The sequence below is a fragment of the Channa argus genome, chromosome 1, assembly GCF_033026475.1.
Source record: "Channa argus isolate prfri chromosome 1, Channa argus male v1.0, whole genome shotgun sequence".
Classification (NCBI taxonomy): Eukaryota; Metazoa; Chordata; class Actinopteri; order Anabantiformes; family Channidae; genus Channa; species Channa argus.
In genome coordinates, this window is record NC_090197.1 from 39,499,043 (window position 1) to 39,518,815 (window position 19,773).

The 19,773-nt window shown below is 39.7% G+C and overlaps 2 protein-coding genes across 2 annotated transcripts; one reads left to right on the plus strand and one right to left on the minus strand.

The window, feature by feature from the left end:
- Window positions 1-318: 318 nt before the first annotated feature.
- lrit1a (leucine-rich repeat, immunoglobulin-like and transmembrane domains 1a) lies at window positions 319-5,078 on the minus strand. Its single transcript, XM_067519657.1, has 4 exons — window positions 4,616-5,078; window positions 3,669-4,129; window positions 2,658-2,963; window positions 319-2,333 (listed from the first exon to the last, which is right to left on the minus strand). The coding sequence occupies exons 1-4, from the start codon at window positions 4,735-4,737 to the stop codon at window positions 1,273-1,275; spliced, it is 1,950 nt and encodes a 649-aa protein (XP_067375758.1). The 5' UTR covers window positions 4,738-5,078; the 3' UTR covers window positions 319-1,272.
- Window positions 5,079-7,304: 2,226 nt separating this feature from the next.
- rgra (retinal G protein coupled receptor a) lies at window positions 7,305-12,056 on the plus strand. The gene is made up of 7 exons (XM_067519658.1): window positions 7,305-7,685; window positions 7,998-8,154; window positions 9,224-9,345; window positions 10,165-10,318; window positions 10,481-10,598; window positions 11,675-11,788; window positions 11,892-12,056. Exons 1-7 carry the CDS (start codon window positions 7,586-7,588, stop codon window positions 12,033-12,035), a joined length of 909 nt encoding a protein of 302 aa, XP_067375759.1. The 5' UTR covers window positions 7,305-7,585; the 3' UTR covers window positions 12,036-12,056.
- The last annotated feature ends 7,717 nt before the right edge of the window (window positions 12,057-19,773 follow it).

A 19,773-nucleotide genomic window follows, 5' to 3' on the forward strand; every position in this document is an offset into this window, starting at 1 on the left:
CGTTTTGGTTTTTTGGTTTTTTTGTAATTTTGACTTTTTAAAAATAATGAAAAATTACAAATCCTTTATAAATAGGGACAACGTACTATGAGTCTTTTTCAGAGTTGTCGGGTCCTAAACGCGTCATTTGTCGTCAACCCTTTTGCAAAAAGAAATTAAAGAGGATAAATCTTGGCACCTTGTTTTAAAATCCTTGTTCGCTAAAAAAAACAATGTGGTGAAGGGAAATATATATATATAACAACACGAATTATCACTTACTCGTTGTCTATATATAAAAGTTTATTTAACAATATTCAAATAATATCATTGGAATGACGAGATCCACATTTAACAGGGTAATGATGCCTCTACGTGGCACACAACAGGTACATAAAGATATTTCAGTATGTGTCTCATTGGTGGGAATTAAAATTGTTTAACATTTCATTTTGCATCATTTCCACCCTATTTACATTGTGTCATAGTTGAGTCCTTTCTGTAGTTGTCTCCAGCTCCAGCTCTTTCTCCATTCACCAGTATTAAACCATGCCTATGTGTATATCTTCTGTGAGAACATGTGACAGATATATGCAGAGGCACAGACATAACTGTATGTGTAATTGTACATCATTCAGTAAAGTATTTACAAATCATACACATACATATATGATATAAACAAAGGAGTATCTACTTTCGAGTTCCCTTTAAATCAGACCAGGTAGCACAGGTTTCTTTGCTGCGTGGTGTTAATGACATGAAATACAAATTTCAATGACTGTTTCTCTTACAGGTTTTGGTGTGTTTTTGTTACAGGCTTAGTGATGAAAACATTCTTTTAGACATACTGTAACAGCATGAGTGGGTTTGAATGTCATCGTACTATTAATGCATGTTTGTAGGAAACATTTTAAAAAAACGTTTTGAAAATGTATTAATTAAAATGTTTCACATTTTCTAAACTGCTATTTCCATAATTGTGCAGCGTGCAAAAGTCCTTTGATAGAAGTTGGCTCTCTGTGGTGGCGGAGTTGGTGGTGTGATCCAACGAGGAGGGACTGGCGGGGGGGAATCCCATGGCGTGGGCGTACGGGAGCGAGTGGAAGGTGGACTGACGTCGAGATGATGCTGGGGACGAGAGTATGGCTGGTGATGTTGATATGGACGTGGATGGAGTTGTGGATGGGGGTGCTGATGGGGATGCGAATGGGTATCGGGCTTGGGACTTGGATGTGGATAGGGGTGAGTGCGAGGAAGATGACGTGGAGCAGGAGCCGGAGCTGGAGCATGACGTCAGCAAAAGTACTCGTTAGGCTGTCCCTCGATCTTAGCTGTGGCCTCAGAGTCCAGGCTGGAGCGGGCGGACAGCAGCCTGTTGGACTCTTCTGGGTTCAGTCTGTTCAAGTACTCGCCCTCAAGCCCTTTGGCCTTAGTGCCTGGTGACAGTGTTTCAAACGTCACGTATGAATCTTGTATGTCCTTGGACTTCTTTCCCCAGTACTTCTTGATGCGTCTCTTCAGCGCCCCACAACACACAATGACAGTGAGTGGAACCGCAATGACACAGGCCACTGTGATCACGATCACATTAATCAGCTTCTGGGTGCCAGTTGCACTGGCTGCTTCATCAGTGGAAAATATGACGCACTGCTCCTTCTTGGGTATTAAGCCCCTTACACAAACACAGGCTATATACTTTGTCCTGGGCACCAGACCTTCAATAGTCACACGAGTCTGTCCTGCCCCAACATTGATCTTCCTCATGTCTCTCTCTCCGAACACAGCATACAGCACACTGAATGCCGTTGTGTTCTTGGCTTTAGGGGCTCTCCAGTTCAGAGAAATTGTATTGTCTGTGTCCCCCACCACCTTTACTGATCGGACCACCCTGTCGGGGTCCTGCTGTAGCGATGAGGTGTTGGCCGCCAAGTTACTTAGGTTTGTCTTTTCCAGATCAAGCAGCACATCTGGGTTGGAGGAGGTGGCAGGACCTGGGGTGGCTCTGTCAGCCAGGCTGAAACTTTCTATGCCAGGATCGGGGCCTCGTGAAAGGCCAGGATCCAAGACAGGCAGGGATGAAGATGTGGAGGTTGGAACCACATATCTGGCCACCAGTTTCTCCTGGTAGGCAGCTTTACCCATCTGGTTGGGTTTCTTGACTTTGGATTTTTTGTCAGTGCTCGTTTGGTTCCCCTCTGGTTTGGGAGAGTTGGAGACGATGAGAGAAATGACAGCCTCAGCATTTCCTGCATAGTTAGTAGCCTTGCAGATGTATTTCCCTGAATCACGATAGGACACAGCTGGGACGCTGAGGACAGACCAGGTGATTCCATCCTTTGACGTTTCCTGCTGAACTGTGGTAGCAGACATGGGAGAATTAAGTCATTACACAAGGACAACCCACGAAAAGGAAAATTAAACTATGATGTGACATATCAGAAATATCCTCTTTCATAAACAAACAAAGAGATGCCCAACAGGTGATTACGCAATGTTGCACTGATCATCATCATAGTTGCGTAAGTCACAGTTGTGGATACAGCTGTCAGTCAGACTTACAACCAGACTCTCCCCACTGGTGGCTCTTTGTTTAATTAACAGCAATGCATGCAAAAGCATCTTATCTGCGGCGCAGCACAGTAAAAGCCCCTGTGACACTGCAAGAGCTGCTGACTCACCTGTTCCATTGATGGCTCGTCCATCTGCCCTGCGCCAGGTCAAGTCTGGGATGGGGACTCCAATGGTACCGCAGCGAAGCAGCACGTTGTTTCCAACAGCGCTTCGGACTCGAGCCACAGCTGTATGGATACGTGGCAGCTGACAGCGCCGCAGCTCTGCATCACTGAATAAAACCCCTGATATGCTCTCCGGGGCTGAACAACGGAGCCTAGTGTCAATGAACGCCACTGAAAGAGTTGGAGACTTCTGGAACTGCACCAGGTCATAGAGGCGACAGTCACACACCCAGGGGTTGTCATGGAGACCTGAAGGTGAGGGTATAAGTGAAGATACAGGAGAAAGACAAGCATCCAGCTGTGTGCAAAGTGGTAGACCATCCTGCAGATGGCTGGTATGGATGTTAGGACCTTAATCCTGTAAGAGGATTAACATTTAATTCATAAACTACAACATGACCAAGGATACAGCGGTACTGATGATGATGATGATGATGATGGTGGTGGTGGTGGCGGTGATGATGGTCTATTGATCAAGGTCAGGTTTTGCTGTCATTTCAAACTTATGTCCTTGTCAAAAGCAGCAGCCTCTACAGCTCAACCTAAACTGAGCACAGCACTTAGCAAAGATGAGCAAGTCTAAAATAAACTATATTATTATAGATTTGTCTCTGCTTCTAATGGGTAAGTTTATGAAAAATTATACAAGGTATATACAGTAAAAATGCTTAAAGAAAAATAAATTAATCTAACCAGTTTGAGCGCTAATAATTTGAACAATAAACAACAACTTCAAAACTATTTGTCTCGGTAGCACCTTATCCCATAGAGATTCACCAGTAATACCTACAAACATCTCATTTTAAGTGTTGCCTGATAACTATTTTGTACAGCTGCTTTTCAAGATATTTCACACACTCTTTCATTTTAGACACAGTGTTCAACAGCGCACTTTGGTAACCCTAAAGTTTAAATGAATGAAAGTTGGATGTCAGGATGCACACTGCGGCTTACCGAGGATCATTTTCGAACTCTCTGGCCCTTGTGCAGGTTTTGCCGCCAACCAAGTGGACAGCACGTCTGCCGGAAGGGTCAGTAGATTGTTGCTGGACAGATCCAGGTAGGTGAGGTTCTTAATGTAAGTGGTGGCCTCCGCGGGCATCGAGGTGAGCTGGTTGTTGTGCAAATCGAGAAGTCTGAGGCTGGGCATATCCATGAGAGATTCCCAGGGAAAGGCGGTGAGGGCGTTCCCGTCTAGACGAAGCTCTTCCAGATTGAACAGCCCACGGAAACTGTCCGGGTTCAAGGTGGACAGTGTGTTGAAAGACATCCAAAGGAATTCCAGATTGGAGAGGTAGTTCAACGCTTCGCTTGGTATCCGCTTGATGGCCGTCTTCTCAATCCGCAACTTGGACGTGTCAACAGGAAACCCAACAGGCACGAGAGATATCTCGGGGTCGTTGCAAATCACACTCCTACAAGAGGAGACGCAGAGGAGACGATTACTCGTGTTTACTTCTTTACTACTTTAAACCATGCATCAAGAATTAACGTTTTTGGCATGCGTGACAACGTGAAAGAAACATAAAACAGTTCAAACAGCGTCATTAAAGTCTGAAATAATCCTATTTTAATCCTATTTTATAGGACTCCAAAATGTGTGGTAAATTCAAAGAATCCTATAGCTAATGATTCTGGAAAATAAATTCCTCAATTTATACAAACACATAAAACACACAGATAGGAAGGTTTGTGTGACTTTAACAGATAATTCTGCATTTATTAAAATTGCACCGACATGCATCCCATGAATTATCTTTTTTACACGTGTTCACCTTTATGCAAACATGTGTCCCCAGATGAGAACGCGACGCGTCCGTTTAAGACGATGCGTATGTGCGCACAAACACATTAGAGGGTTTTTGCTATAAATCCATTTGTCCTTAGCGATCCATCCTTACCTGGCTTTTGATCCATCACTCAGATTGTGGTAAAAACAGCTGCACTGTGATGGGCAGGAGCTCACTGGGGAGAAAAGTTCACCTGTGGCCACGTAGAGCCCCAGGAGCAGGACGAAGATCATTTTGGCCCCCTATTACGCATACGCAGCTTGTCTACATGCGGCCCCGTCTGCGTCCACAAAAGACAGACAGACTTGTTTTTTTTCTTCTCTCATTTACATGAATATTATCCGCATGGCTTTGTCCCGCCGCTTCGCTGTCCCATAGTGATCAGACTGCTATGAGTCCCGAGATAAAAAGGATAGACAAGGATTAGTGAAAGGACTGGCGTTCTTTTCATTTGGATGCGTATTGCATTGCGGAATCCGATAGGCTGCGGAGAGACGTCCCTATTTATTATCACAGAAAAAAACACTTCCGAAATGGTCATAATCCACTGTGATGTTTGGATTTTCCCCTCAAATGTAGCTTGTTCCTTTGAGCCCTGACGTGACTGTTAATCTGTAAGTGGACAACACTGTGTTTTACCACAAGGCCACCTTGTGGTCCCCTATATCCTGCCCCGGGGTCCGAGTATTCAACAGATGTGTATGGAGCTCCAAATAGATGTTCACCCAACATCCGCTATATTTCTAAAAGTACTTGCAAAAAGATGTTTTTATTTAGACATAACAGCACCATCACACATATTTATTTTAAGTATTTTGGACTTGATATTCAGCAGTTTATCAGATTTACGCACTGCTTGTTTGAGTGCCTCTCCCTCCTATCCAATTTCATGTACTTCACATGCTGACTACTGATCAAAGAGATACCAAGGACCTGCTTAACCCACGCGATTTATCAAAATAGGAGAAAGAAACTCTACGGTTTGTGTGTTAGATCCCATTGAATGAAAAAGACTCTCAGTGGCCTTTGGGCAGAATCTTGCATTAGAGGAAATACCTCCAAGTGTAAAACGTTTGTTTTGCAATAGGTAAATACTACATGAACCCGTGTGTTCCCCCTTACATTTCGTCACACCAGACGTTTACTGTTACACTTGCCTGGCACTGCAGTGTGCTGGGTCTGACCCAATGGGACAGTGAAACACAGGAGTTTAAATTGTTTGAACAAGAATACACTTTAAACTTGACCCACATTAAAGTACAGAGCCAGATTTTAGCATACAACAAAAATATTTAATCATAAATACTTAAATAATGCTAAGATAAAAAAGATATTATAGACTAATTGTAACAGATTGATAGAGTTATTATAATGTAGACATTACGAGTGCAATGTGCTCTTTCTCTTTGTTTCCCATATGTGCCTCACATGATCCTTATAAGAGTCTCCTTTAATCCATCTGGAGTATTTGTAATTTATTTTAGTCTCTCTAACCTTTGTACTACAACCCCACTGAGTCACAGGTCTCTCAGTGTATCTGGTTTAAGAACAGGTCAGGTCTATACTGAGGCCATAAACATAAACATGTTGGGCAATTGTCTTTCCTCATTTTAAACAAATATTACCATTACATATAAGACTGCACCAAGTTAATCCCATTTACTGAAGCCAAAGAAAGCTGTTCTTTTACAAAGTGGGTAATGTCACTGTTCCAGTGCACAAAATCTTATAGCTGTGGGTAAAGTGAAGGTTTTTTGAAATCTTACAGAAGGTTCGCACTCATACTATAGCATTATTGGGCTAAAATAAAGCATTAACGCCCAATTAGAGTTTTGAGTTTGCTTCAGTATAAAACATCAAAGTCTTAAAATAATAAAGACAAATGAAAGACAAAATAAAGTGTTTCTAGTCACTTTGTCTGCATACTTAAATCGGAATGTTTTTTGTCTTCATGTGGCCACATAAATGATCTGATATTAAGCTTTAAATAATTATTCAAAATTAGCCATTAAATAAGATGTAGCTATTTGGTTTCAAAAAAGTGAAAAAAAATTAAGGATTATGTGATATTTCAACATAAGAAGCACTTACACGCAGTTTCACCTGAGAATCCTGAGCTCATAATAATGAGATGGACACATAGTTGAGCTACAAAGTGTTACTTCAGCCCATAGCATGAAAGTCTGCACACAGGTCACAACTGAATTTCATGCTATTCACACACTTTGTTGATTGCTGAATTTAAACCTACATTTTGCTCACGTTGACATGTGCTGTCTCTGTAGTTCAAAAGTGCAATTCTGTTTTTTCTCCTTTCATTTCAGGCAGATGTCAAAGCTGGGTTAATCACACACTCACACAAGAACAGTTTCTTGTCAAAATGGGACAAATAAACAATTAAGACATAGATCAACTACTCACATGAATACTATACTGTATAACAACAAGGGTGGTGGTAACATCGCATACATTTTTTAAAGTGCATAAGCTACAGTGCAATGATGTGTAAATGGGATGCTTATATTGGAAGTAATCATGGACCTTTTGCCTGCAGGTATCAGTCATGCTTAGTCACATTTTGTTAACCCAGTAGTATCAGGGTGTAACTTTAAACATCAGTTATAAGTCACTAGAGTTACTACAGTCGCGTGTGTGTGCGTGTGTGTACGGTTTTGCCTGTTGATGAAACGTGAGCATAGATCTGAAAGGCAGGAGACTGAAGCTCTGCAGACCGAAAGACACCTGTTGTGCTGCAGACGCAATCAGATGTGTCATCTCGTCGTTTTACATAAGCAGCGACTGCAACCGCACCGGGACGCAGAGACACAAAGGCTTGCTGTGTACCTAATTGAGGGTTTTACCGCTGTTGTGGGCAAATACGCATTAGGAGTCGCGGTCTGTGTGTGGTTACGTTCATTAAAACATTCCTGCACGGATTGGGGCTACAGGGCCAGGGCGGCTTTGCATAATAAAGTGCAGGCTTTTCACGTGAAACGCCCCTTTAAAAGCTGCCTCCGCGCCGAGGCACAGCGTAAACAAGCGGAGGGAAAGGAGGGAAAACTCTGTGGCAGCTGCGCTTTGATGTGTCAAGTAGGGTCCAGGATGGTCTCTTCGTACCCTTTGCCGGAGGGCTTCTCCGAGTTTGATGTGTTCTCCCTGGGATCTTGTCTGCTGGTGGAGGGTGAGTGTTTTGTTCTGGACTTCAGCCAAAGCTCACGATCCTTCACGAGGGTTGCAACCGCCGTGCGTAACATTAGCCTGTGACAGGACCCGTCCCCACCGGTCACTAATAGCAGGGCGGAGGTTTAGCTCTATTTTTAAACTGGGAAATTACACTTCACTTATAATCTGTCAACTAAGAAATGACTGCGATGTTTTGTCTCATCACGAAATGGCACCGTGCTCCGTGTGGTATCGTGTGCAGCGCTTTGATTTCCATGCATCGCCGCACAACAGTCTCCATTCATAATTTGTTCATTTTGTTCCGCCAAAGGTCTGCTGGGGTTCCTTCTTAATGCTGTGACAGTCGTTTCTTTCCTGAAAGTGAGAGAAGTGAGGACCCCCAGCAATTTCCTTGTGTTTAGCTTAGCGTTGGCTGATATGGGCATCTGCATGAACGCCACCGTCGCCGCTTTCTCCAGTTTTCTGAGGTGAGTGATGCAGTGAGTATGAAGGACTAACCTTCTGGGAAATGCTATTAATCAATGCTATCATTGACAGTGCAGGCCCAATGTGCTACAGATGAGTTATTTACTGTACATATACATTTCTGCAATGTATTCCTATAATACATGTGTAATATAGTTGTATAATTGATACAGGAAGCAGCAATCAGGCTGTGAGGTGGATTGATGGGGGCGGGGGTAAATACTCTGCTCTGGGTTATGATGAAGTGCAGAAGTGGAGGATTTTTAAGCTGTAATCAGGAAATGAGAGATGCTGCTCAGTGTTCACAAGCCCAAAATCTATAAGGACAGTTGTTAGTTTATGTTTGAGATTTTTTATTTTTTTTGCAAATTGCTTAAAAACCCTAAATATAATATTATTTACTAAACCTGTTGCATTTCAAATTGATGTCAGGTGTATCCTTTCTACAACTTGTTCAGAGTCCAACTGTGGCAAACCAAATTTTTTTGAACAATGTAAAGAAAGGAAAACAGTTATGTATAGAAGGGGCCACAATTCACCCTGCAAGTCCAAGAAACTCTGTAGACCACTACAATAAAACCATAACAAGGCACAGGTATAAAACTTTCTAAAGTACCATGTGTTCTCAGGTCTACATGGCTTTAGTTGTGAAATGGAAAAAGTTTGGACCCACCAGGACTCTTCCTAGAGCCCAGCAACTTCAGAAGTCCTCTGCAGTGATGGGAGAAACTAATGGAAAGATGACCGTCTCAGTGTGACTCCATCAATAAGGAGGAGCAAGACAGAGGCTAATTTACCTAAAAGGCATTTGACAACTCACCTGGAGTTTTCCTAACTGCGTTTAAAGAGCTCAGAGCAAGGATGGAAAGGAATGACGAATGAGTTGAGAATGAATGCAGCCAAACACAGAGAATCAGCTGGAGCCGAGATGCTAACCAGAAAATGTGTGAATTGTAGCTTGAACGTTCAATCATATTAATTGTTGTTATAAAGCGTCAGATAGGGACTGTTTTTACTAAATCTGTGCGGATTAATAGACGGGCTTAACTCTTACACCCTGTCTGTGTTAAGGTACTGGCCCTATGGATCTGAAGGATGCCAGACTCACGGTTTCCATGGCTTTGTGACGGCTCTTTCAAGCATCCACTTTATTGCTGCCATCGCCTGGGACAGATACCACCAGTACTGCACAAGTAAGTTAGCACCTGCTTCTTTCCCTGCAAAGGACCTAACGCATAATTACAATCAAATGCATTGTACTTTGCTTCTCCTGAGGAGCACAGCCCGCTCCCCCCTCCAAGCACACTCACACAACATCCATGCATAGCCCGAGAAGGATTTAGTTCTTTGTCCCCAGCTGATCTTAAGACTCCTGACTATTATGAAGAGGCCAGATGGTTAACAAGTGACCTGTTGTCTAAAAGTGCCAGAGACCACTCTGTTCACCATAGCAGGGGTCTAAAATTCAACTAAAACTAAGTAGTCAGTACTCTGGTTGTGTTTACTATATAATAAATAACTAATACTTTGCAAAAACAACTTGTTTGTGTACTGGTGTAATTTGGCACCTCAAACTCGATCTATTTGAAGTAAACAATAGGTAACTTGAACAAAGACATGATTTAAAATTAACTTAAAGAAAAAATAGCAATGGCAGACTTTTTTGATTTATTGGTTTTCACAAAACAGTCAAATGTCTGCATTAAAATAAGCATATCCCTGCACTTGGACAAATAGAATGCATAATTATACATGATAATAACGCGTTAATATTATATTATTATTATATTATAATAACGCGTTCTTATTAGGATACGAAGGTGGAGGAAGGGCGCTCAACATGTCACCTGCAGATCTTGTGTCGTGCAGTGGTTATAAGATGATCACTATAAACATGTAAAAGTCTTGTCACCAATAAAGGTGAGAGATGTAGCAGAAGTGCAAGGCTGAGTTCACATTGTTGGACGTAGTGAAAATAGTAATGATTAACGTCTGAACCCTGTTCTTTGCAGGAACAAAGCTGCAGTGGAACAGCGCCATCACTCTGGCTGCTTTTATTTGGCTCTTCTCTGCGTTTTGGTCGGCCATGCCCCTCCTTGGCTGGGGAGAGTACGACTACGAACCCCTCAGGACCTGCTGCACTCTGGACTACAGCAAGGGGGACAGGTACTGCACACACACAGAAACACACAGACACACACAGAAACACACAGACACACACACACAAACTCTTCCCAGTTTGTTCATGATAAACAAACTTTAGATGTTTTTGCATTTGTCTAGTAGTTTCTGATTTTTATAGCCTATTTTGCTTTATTCTCTCTACAGAAACTACGTGTCCTACTTGATCCCCATGTCCACCTTTAACATGGCTATCCAGGTCTTTGTTGTCATGTCCTCTTACCAAGCTATTGCTGAGAAATTCAAAAAGACTGGAAATCCTAAGGTAAGTGTTTGTATATACTGTAGCCTCCAACTCCAAGTGCCATCAGCATGAATACAATACACTCTACTGTATATGCACATTGAATTACATGCAGTAGGTACAGTGAGATTTCAGATTCATAACCATTGCATGTTTTCATATTAACACAGTTTTTCTTAAATATAAGGAACTGGCAGCTCTAACGAACACATTTAGTATTAACATTAACACAACCTCCTCACTCAGCCCTTATTCAGTGCGACAAAACAAACTGTGAAGCAACAAAACAAACTCTGAAGTCTCTATACAGGCCATTGCTACTTGCAGCTTTATGTGGGAATGTTGAAAGCAGCTCGTCTAGTTTGGAAAGAACAATGTATCAATGTGAATAGCAAGTTCATTAGCGGAGTTCCTCAGGAAGTGAATTACGTGACCTCACTTTATGTTGCATAAGCCCATTACTGACAAACACGTGAATTGGCTAAACACAAAGGCTGCAGAGTGTAGACGCCAAGCTCTCTATCAAAACAATACAGTTATGCAATGGTTAAATGCTGTGTACACGTTACAGGCCCTACTGCTCAGTTCAGAGATTTTATGTCAGATCTGATGTTTTTATATTAATGGTTTACATTCATGGTCGTGACAACAAGTCCGCAACATCTTCATTCATAGTAGTCCCTGTTGTTGTTTTCCTCCGTGTTTATTTGTAACAGGCTGAAAAACGCTGACAGGTAATTTGCACATGCACATGGAGGACAAACATTAGAAAAACACACGTCAATTCTAATCTGACCATCAGACAGTTATCATATTGTCAGAAAATATCAATCAATCAAAATATGAAACATACTAGCTGTTTTGGTTTCCTAACTGAGCATGAATGAATATTCTTAGCACATAGCATCTACCCTCCCAGACTTTATCCCAGGCGTGTGACTTAAGGACAAAGCATTTTTGTATCCTTAACTCCTTCTGGCTGACTGGTAACTGATCATTCTTGTTCTATTCCCCCCCCCCCCTATTTTTTTAATGTTTAATTCCTTATATATTTATCCCTACTGCTCTCCTTGTTTTTTACCTTTTATTCACTGAAGTTCAACACAAGCATCCCGTTGAAGATAATGCTGTTTTGCTGGGGCCCCTATGGCATCCTGGCTTTTTATGCTGCTGTGAAAGATGCCAACCTGGTCTCCCCTAAATTAAGGATGGTAAGAACATTTATTATAGAATTACACACAAATACCCTGCACCTAGCTACACTGCTACTGTACATTATTATGACCACCTTGTTATCCTTGTACCACTCTGCAGATTGCTCCTATTCTGGCTAAAACCTCTCCCACCTTTAATGTCTTCCTGTACGCTTTGGGAAATGAAAACTACAGAGGAGGCATCTGGCAGTTTCTCACTGGAGAAAAGATTAATGTGCCTCAAATTGAGAACAAGTCCAAATAAACAAAGCATGCAATAATTACACCCGTTTACTGTCCTGGTGGTTTCTTCGAGGTACCTAGATGTCAGAGTTTGTGAGTGTATGTGCACGTGTCGTTTCCTTTCCTTGTGTCTTTGTTAACTGTCTTTAATTTTGAGTTCTTTGTCTCTGCAGTTGCATTCTATAAATTAGTTAGGAATAGTATTCAGTTGTAGGTTGTAGGTTCAAATCTGTCATCTGGCTGTGCTTTGCTGTGTGGAGCTGGCATGTTCTGCCTAAGCCTGTGTGGTTTTACTCTGGGAACTTCAAGAACGACTCCAAGTTGTCTGTCAGTTTCAGTGTGATTATGAAGAGTTGTTTGTCTAGGATACCTGATCCTCTCTGCACACTCAGCAGCATAACTTCAGAAAATTAAAAATGGAAATCTATGCAACTTCCAAAGAAATTAAGAAAAACATTGATTCTTCCCTATCTGGCATGCAACGCATATCTGGCCAAAGATAGAGAAGCTGGTCATTGACAGCCCAGCATAGACAAGTCTGACAACCAAAACTCTGGGTGTACATTTGATCCTACCCTCTCTTTATTACTCTGTTACAGTAAATCCCCAAGATGACTTTTTGTTTCGCCTACTCTACCTGTACACAACGTATCTAAAATATGATAATATAAATTCCATGCAGATACAAAGACAAACTTAAGATTTTGTGTCATCCACACAATCCTGTAACATTTTGTTTCAGACCTGCCACAGGCTGCCACAAAGTTCTGCAAACAGTTCACAGTGCTGCTGCTAGGATTTTAACTAAGTCATGGAGTCAATACTGCCTCATTCTCTGTCTACGAGCCTGTCGGTGAACTGTGAAATGAGCAAGTCACTGATATGGTGTTATGCTGCATCAGGTTGTCAGTGACCTCTGTATTCAGAGCAGAACTGCTGCTGCTAATCCACTGACTATCAAAAAACACAGCCCTCACAGCACAAGATTAGTTGCTGGCTATAGATTAAGAGATATGCTTATCGCCTCCCGATTTGCCTATGAAATAGAGAGTCAGCTGTTTTTAAATAGTGTCCAAATAAGACACGTCAGAATTAATAATTACTATTTAATAGAATTAATCGGTCGCCTGTTTAACAAATAATAGACTTTAAAATGTGATTAGCTAAGGCTGCTTCTTGACATCACATGCAGTATTTTTAATAGTCTCCCATTACAGTATTGTTGTAATGTAGTATATGATTTATTATAGCAGGTTAATAAGTCATCAGACTGTAAGTTGCATAACAAAATTGAGAGAGAAAATCTAATAAGGAAGGTGAACACTGTGTGAACGTGGGTTATTTTAACATTTTAATTTTCTGTACTAGAATGTGTTGCACATGATCACACTCCCCCACATAAATCTTAGTTTTAAATGTGAAATTCTTTAAAATGTTATGCATTAGTTTGGATAGTATAGGTGCAGGATAGGATTAACACTGGCTAAAACCTTTTCTGTTTTTCATAATGGGAGGGGGTCTTACACTTGTTCACGTAAGATTTGCCTTAACAGCTGAGCTAAGATAATGCTTCCAAATCTCTATTAAAGTCCTTGCACTTTATGCAGTATTTTTATTGATGGTAATTCATATTACACCTCCAATACATTTCATTCCAAAGTATTATCCATTTTTCTCCTCTACCTTTGCTTGACAGCAGTAGCCAATTACTCTACAGATCCAGATTATTTATACAAATGATAATCAACAAATAAATAAAAGTAATTAAATTCCGTCATCTAGGTCACCAGTAAGTACATAGATTAAGTCAAAAGATTTGTGACTGACAACACTTTGTACTAGATAAACCAAAATTATAGTATGTTAAATTGTTCTAAAGTTGGCCCATCTGCATAAAGAGTACTTTTACATGTAGCAGTGTAAGTATAGTGTATTTGACACAAATACTTTGCTTAAATACAATTTCTTGTGCTTGTAATAGAATATACTGACACTGTGTTATTGCTACTTTACTTACATTGTGCAGAACCTGGAATGTTTTTCACCACAGGCTGTGTGTCTGTGCAATTAAAGAGAAGTGAAGAATTCCAACCATCATGATGAAGTTAGCACCCAGGAGGTTGCAACATACAGTAGAAGCCCCCAGTTGGTGTTTCTAAGCAGATTTATTGACAACAGCCTGTAAGTGGAGCGCCTTGTTGCATAACTATGTGGTAATGACACATGTGAAGCAGCCAAACGCAGCCTCTGTGTCATCAGCATCATTCTCATTTATTTCAGCTACAGTACTTGAATCATCTGAATTATTGACCTATTGACACGTACTTTGAATAGGGATTCCTTGCATGACTAATAAATATATTTTTCATAACTGACATAAAACTTCCACCAAACCTTCATGGCATGAACATCCAAGTCCTTTGACGTTCATGGATATATGGAGCTGTCATCCGGTTCAGAAGAATTACTTTGAACCCACTTCCTAAACCGCTGCGGCCACGTTAAACTGCCACCTAATGGATTTTCCATTTTTTTAAAAAATATGCAAAACAAAATAATAATTATAAACAATTAAAGGGAAATAGTTGTATGTCCATGCATCTCTTTTTCTTCAGAGTTTTAAAATACCTTTTTTAAAACGGTAAATAAAGTTATGACACAGTATAATCACTAATTTCTTATGGGACAAAAATAACAGAGCAATGTTGATTGAGCAACTACAACTAGGATTAATGGGTTAATTACACAAACACAAAAAGCAGGTTTCTGCTCTATTTGTAGTAATAGTTTTAGTGGTATAATACAACAAATTTTGATTTCTAAATCTGACAAATAACTGCTGGATTATTTTGCCTGGCAGGAGACCATAGCTTTTTTTTTTCATCGGCTTTCCCTCTGTTATACTCTAACATATTCAGGTACTTAGAGTTTGGTGAGGATTATGTCTGGTCAACCAATCAAGTTTTCATATGGGCTTTTTGAGAGGATTACACAGTAACATGACCATGAGTGCAGGAGGAACAGAACTGAAGTGAGTGACGACTGTTCCAAAAAGAGGAAAGACGCTAAATGAATCAGCTTTGCTCTAAACTAATACTAGTGAGTCACAAGGAGGCCAGCGGTGACTGTGTCAAACTACCTGAACAGCAATATGCTACATGCTATTTCACACGTTGTGTCATTTTCTGTTATAGATACTCACTAAAACATCATCAAAATGTCCATCTTAGAAGAAGAGAATCAGCTTAAATAGGACAGAAATAACATGCAGTTAACCCAGGCTAATGTAATTTTGTTATATTACCTAACAACTGGGGGAAAAAATGGAGATGGAGGTAGCTGTACAAAACAAGATGAGTATATTTGTCAGGATCAGAGCATATGTATATAATAAAACATTTGTGGCAAAATAAAATTAGTTATTAATACTTTGGGATAAAGGCTAATATATAACTCAAGAAAACACATAATTTAAAGTAACTGAAGCTGAATCTTATGAAGGCTATCAGGTGTGTGTTTTGTTTAGGACTTTAACATGCCAGCATCTGCAAAGCTTCAAGAAATTAAGTACAGTATGGGAAACATTATTTTTGCAGCTTTTTGGTCACGATTAAATTTCTGGCTGCTATTGATCATCTGTGTATTCTGACTTTCTATTAGTTGTAGAGGTCAAACAACAGTCAGATACTGTAGATGACATAAACAGTCATGCTAATGAAGCAAAGACGTGCAAATAGAAACAAATGTTGCTGCCATCCCCTGATTGTACCCAACATGGCCTTTTTCTACATCCTGAGTTTCTAACTGGCAAAATCAGTGCCAATTCTTCCACCACTGTGTTTATCCCCCTCGATCGACTTCCAGCCAATCCAGATGCAAAAACATGGAGAAATGTCAGTCTGCTGCATCAGGTCAATAACACTTTCGCTTACTCCCTCGTCAGATGTGAAGCAGATTATATAACCCTGTAACACTGCACATACATAGGCACAGCAACACACATTCTTTTTGAGCACTCACTGGACAATCGATGGTAAATGCTGAACACAGCGGCTCTTCCAATTCACTGAGCATGATAAATCACAACATTTCTTCACAGGGAGATTTACATAAAACAAATTAATAATTATAAACACCGTCCAAATAAAAAACTAACAGATCACATATTTGACTAAAAACCATTTTTGTTTTTGAAGGAACTGTATTTTTATGGGATTAGTGTTTCTGTGTAATCTGGATTAGAGTGGAGCTATGCGTCACTGCTCTTTAGAAATTGCTGTTTTAATTCATCAAACCGCTCACTTTGACCACTAAATTATGAGCAATACTGTGACCACTTCACAATATTCACATCCTGATTTACACCCACACAAAAACAGAACCCATCATGTTCCCCTTCTGCACTGTTGCAATGATGTCAATATCATCTCACTTGCTTCTGTTGGTGGTGTTTTGAGTCTACCTGAACACATATAGTAAGTTACTCACTTCTCTCCTTTTGATTTGAAGTGTTTTACCTTAAAAGAATAAAATGTAACAATTTTCCTAAATATATGCACTAAATTTAACGGTATCCGGTATTTGCCAAGACATTTCACTAAAAACCTGAATGTGCAAATTGACAGTTTTTTCAGTTGCTAACATGCGAAGTCACTCTGTCAAACCTCTTGACACAATCAGAGAAACAGGAGCCTAACATGGACCAAACTGTGAATCATCATCTTTTATCATTTGTTCTCCACCGTGTAATGCTTTTTGTGTGATGACGAGAACCTTCATACTACTACTGTTTTATTGTTGTTATTGCAGCTCTTAAATTCTACTTGTTTAAAATAAAGGACATTGGGGACATTCCTGATCGATTGTTTTACAATACATATTCATTAGTACAGTCAATGTAGTGAAAATGTATTGTTCTTTATATTGTACACTCCTATTGCTAGTGTTTTTAGGTCACTTTTATAAATGAGCATTGTATGCTTTCTAAATGAGAATTGTTGCCATGATTATGGTACAAAAAAAGCTTATTTTTCTTGGATGTGAGGTTAACTAAGACAAATGCAGGTAATGTTCACTGTATGACAGGCCTCAGTATTGTTGCTTGTGAGCAACTGAATAAAATGTTAAGATAATTGTTGAGCTGTCTCAGTCATGTTGTGGACATGACTGAGATAGCACAACAACTGTTTTTTCATGTCCCTCTACGCTTCTTCCTTTTACTTTATCCAAAACTGCTGACTTTTATATCAGTCAAAGTAAAGAAACGTGAGGTTTATCATGTTTCTTTACTTTGACTGATGTAAAATTTAAACGCTGCCTTTTCATTTGTAGTTAAGTATTGCTGTATTTATTTAAGGAAAGTATTTCACTATGTCTCCTACCACTGTGAACTACAGCTGGAATGCAAACCATGTGAACTTTCACAGTCAGATATTCAAGGAATGTTGCCTTTAAAAGCATTTCTCTCAAGGTGCAGCAGGCAACTTGTTTGTTATTCTTAAATGTACACTTCAATTTAGAAAAAACATTCCCAAATTCCAGTCATCCAGGTCCTGCAGGGTTATTTTTGTGTTTAGGCTTTGTGCATTTGGCTGCAGTAGATTGGAATTTTGTATGAAAATTCATATTTTGGCAACCACTTAAAATTATATGGTGATCTTGAATCTCTTGAGCTAGTTTCAAATCAGAGCAGAGTAGAATCACTGGGAAAACAGCAAAAACTGTTGATCCCCTAATACAGCCAATCCAGTTAGGAGGGCAGCGCAGTATCCACCCTCTGCAATAGCTGAGAGAGCACTGAACTAAAAACAGGTCATTCTCCTTGACAGCTGAATAAAGTTAACCAGGTCTGAAATGTGTTTAGTCCAACTACATGTATAACTATGCTGCATCAGTGTATTTGTGTGTGTGAGAGAGAAAGAGAAAGAGAGATAGAGCAAGAGTTCCAGTCGTCATGACTCTGGTTAAGCTTGTCAGTATGTTCAGTGAGGAAAATAAATGCGATTATCATAGCTGTTCTATCACTTATGTGACGTAACATTTTATCTAAAAATAAAAACAGAAAAAATCTGAGCCCCTTTTTTGGTTTGATTCCTCACATTTATTGCCTGGATTTAACTCATCTACGTCAAACAAAGCTCTGGTGGGAAGCGACTCACTGGAAATAAATGTGGTGTGAGGATTTAAAACATACATACTATTACATTTTGTTCGGATCTTGATGGGTGACATAACTGAGATTTTGTTCCCCGAGGAAACAAATGCACAACCATGAGGAGGAAACCGGGAACTTTAATGTATTTTCATCTAAATCTGTTTTTACAGTATATTGTTTAGAAGTTGTGAACAGTTTGTTTGTTTTTGTGTAATTTTAAAAGGTATCTATTCTCAAAATTTTCAGCATTTGTCGATAAAAATAGAGGAACTGCACTTCCTATAATTTTAAGGATAAGAAAATGTAGTTGCTTAAACTTTGTGGTTGTACTTTGTAGTACTTTGTGTTCATTGTCAGACTTCATATGTCTGGGGCTGTTCTCTGTCTGTGTACTTTTCCTTTGTGGCTAACTACAGCTCTGTTTTTTGTTCTTTGGTCTCGTATGAATAAACTTACCTAAAAACTACTTATGCTTTAAGGATGGACACTGGTCTAACAGTGATTTTAATTAAATAAAAAGCTGCTCACATATTGACTAGTTTGATAGTGCACACCCAGTATCTACTTTGACCACTAATATTTTCCTGTTTTTACTTGTATGAGACTAAAATTACTGTATCATCGTGTATAATTTGGGCTGAAATAAGATTAATTGTGACATTGTTATGCTGTGACAAACATGAAACTGGAAATTAGTAAAACGCTCCTAATTTTTTATTGTAAATGTGTAGGGATATGAGGACATCTATTGGCTGAACAAGGATGTGACGCTCAAGGAGCAAACCAACAAGGAAATACTTAAGACTGTTCTGTGAGGCAACACGTCTACCCACTGCTGATTACCTGGATCAGGCGTGTTCAATCAATCAGAAACTGGAAGATTAGGGTTGTGCGGGAGTAATTGGAAAACAAGCAGGAATGCGGCCCACGACAGCCCTGAAGTAGAGGGAATCTAGTGGTGTCCACTTTTATAGGCTTCAATTTATTTTTCATCCACTAGATGTCAATACTGTTCTGTCCTTTGTTTCATATTCACTCATTCCGCAGCTTCTTGCAAAAACTGACAAGCCATTCGGTGAAATGATCTAAGATCGATTTATTTTGAGAATAAATAGGGTTAAGATAAAAATGTTTAAAAACAAAAAACAGAAAATACTTAATATGGAGAGAAATTGCTTACTTACTGCACTACTTACTCCAGGCAATTGGTCGTGTTTTAAAAATGTAATTATAACACGTGTGAAGACAGTTACTATTGAATAAAAAAATAAAATAACCCCATAAAAAGATGACTGAGATTTAAAACACACGGTGACAGCTGCTGAATCTTTCCTGCTCCAGTAGATGTCAGTGTCAAGGTCTATTTAAACCCAACTTTTCTCATGGGATCAAACTCTATGACCTCAACGTGAAACCTGGACTGTTGAGTTTGGGACTTGTGGGATTCATTTAAACATTAAATATGTTCAAAAGAGGGAAAGATAAATACATTATAAATTACCAGGATAACAGTACTAAAGACCAACACTATATCACAAGTTAGCTTAGATTAAATTAAAGGTGGATAAATGTGTTTTTCTTTTTCTCTTTTAACACAAATTTTGAC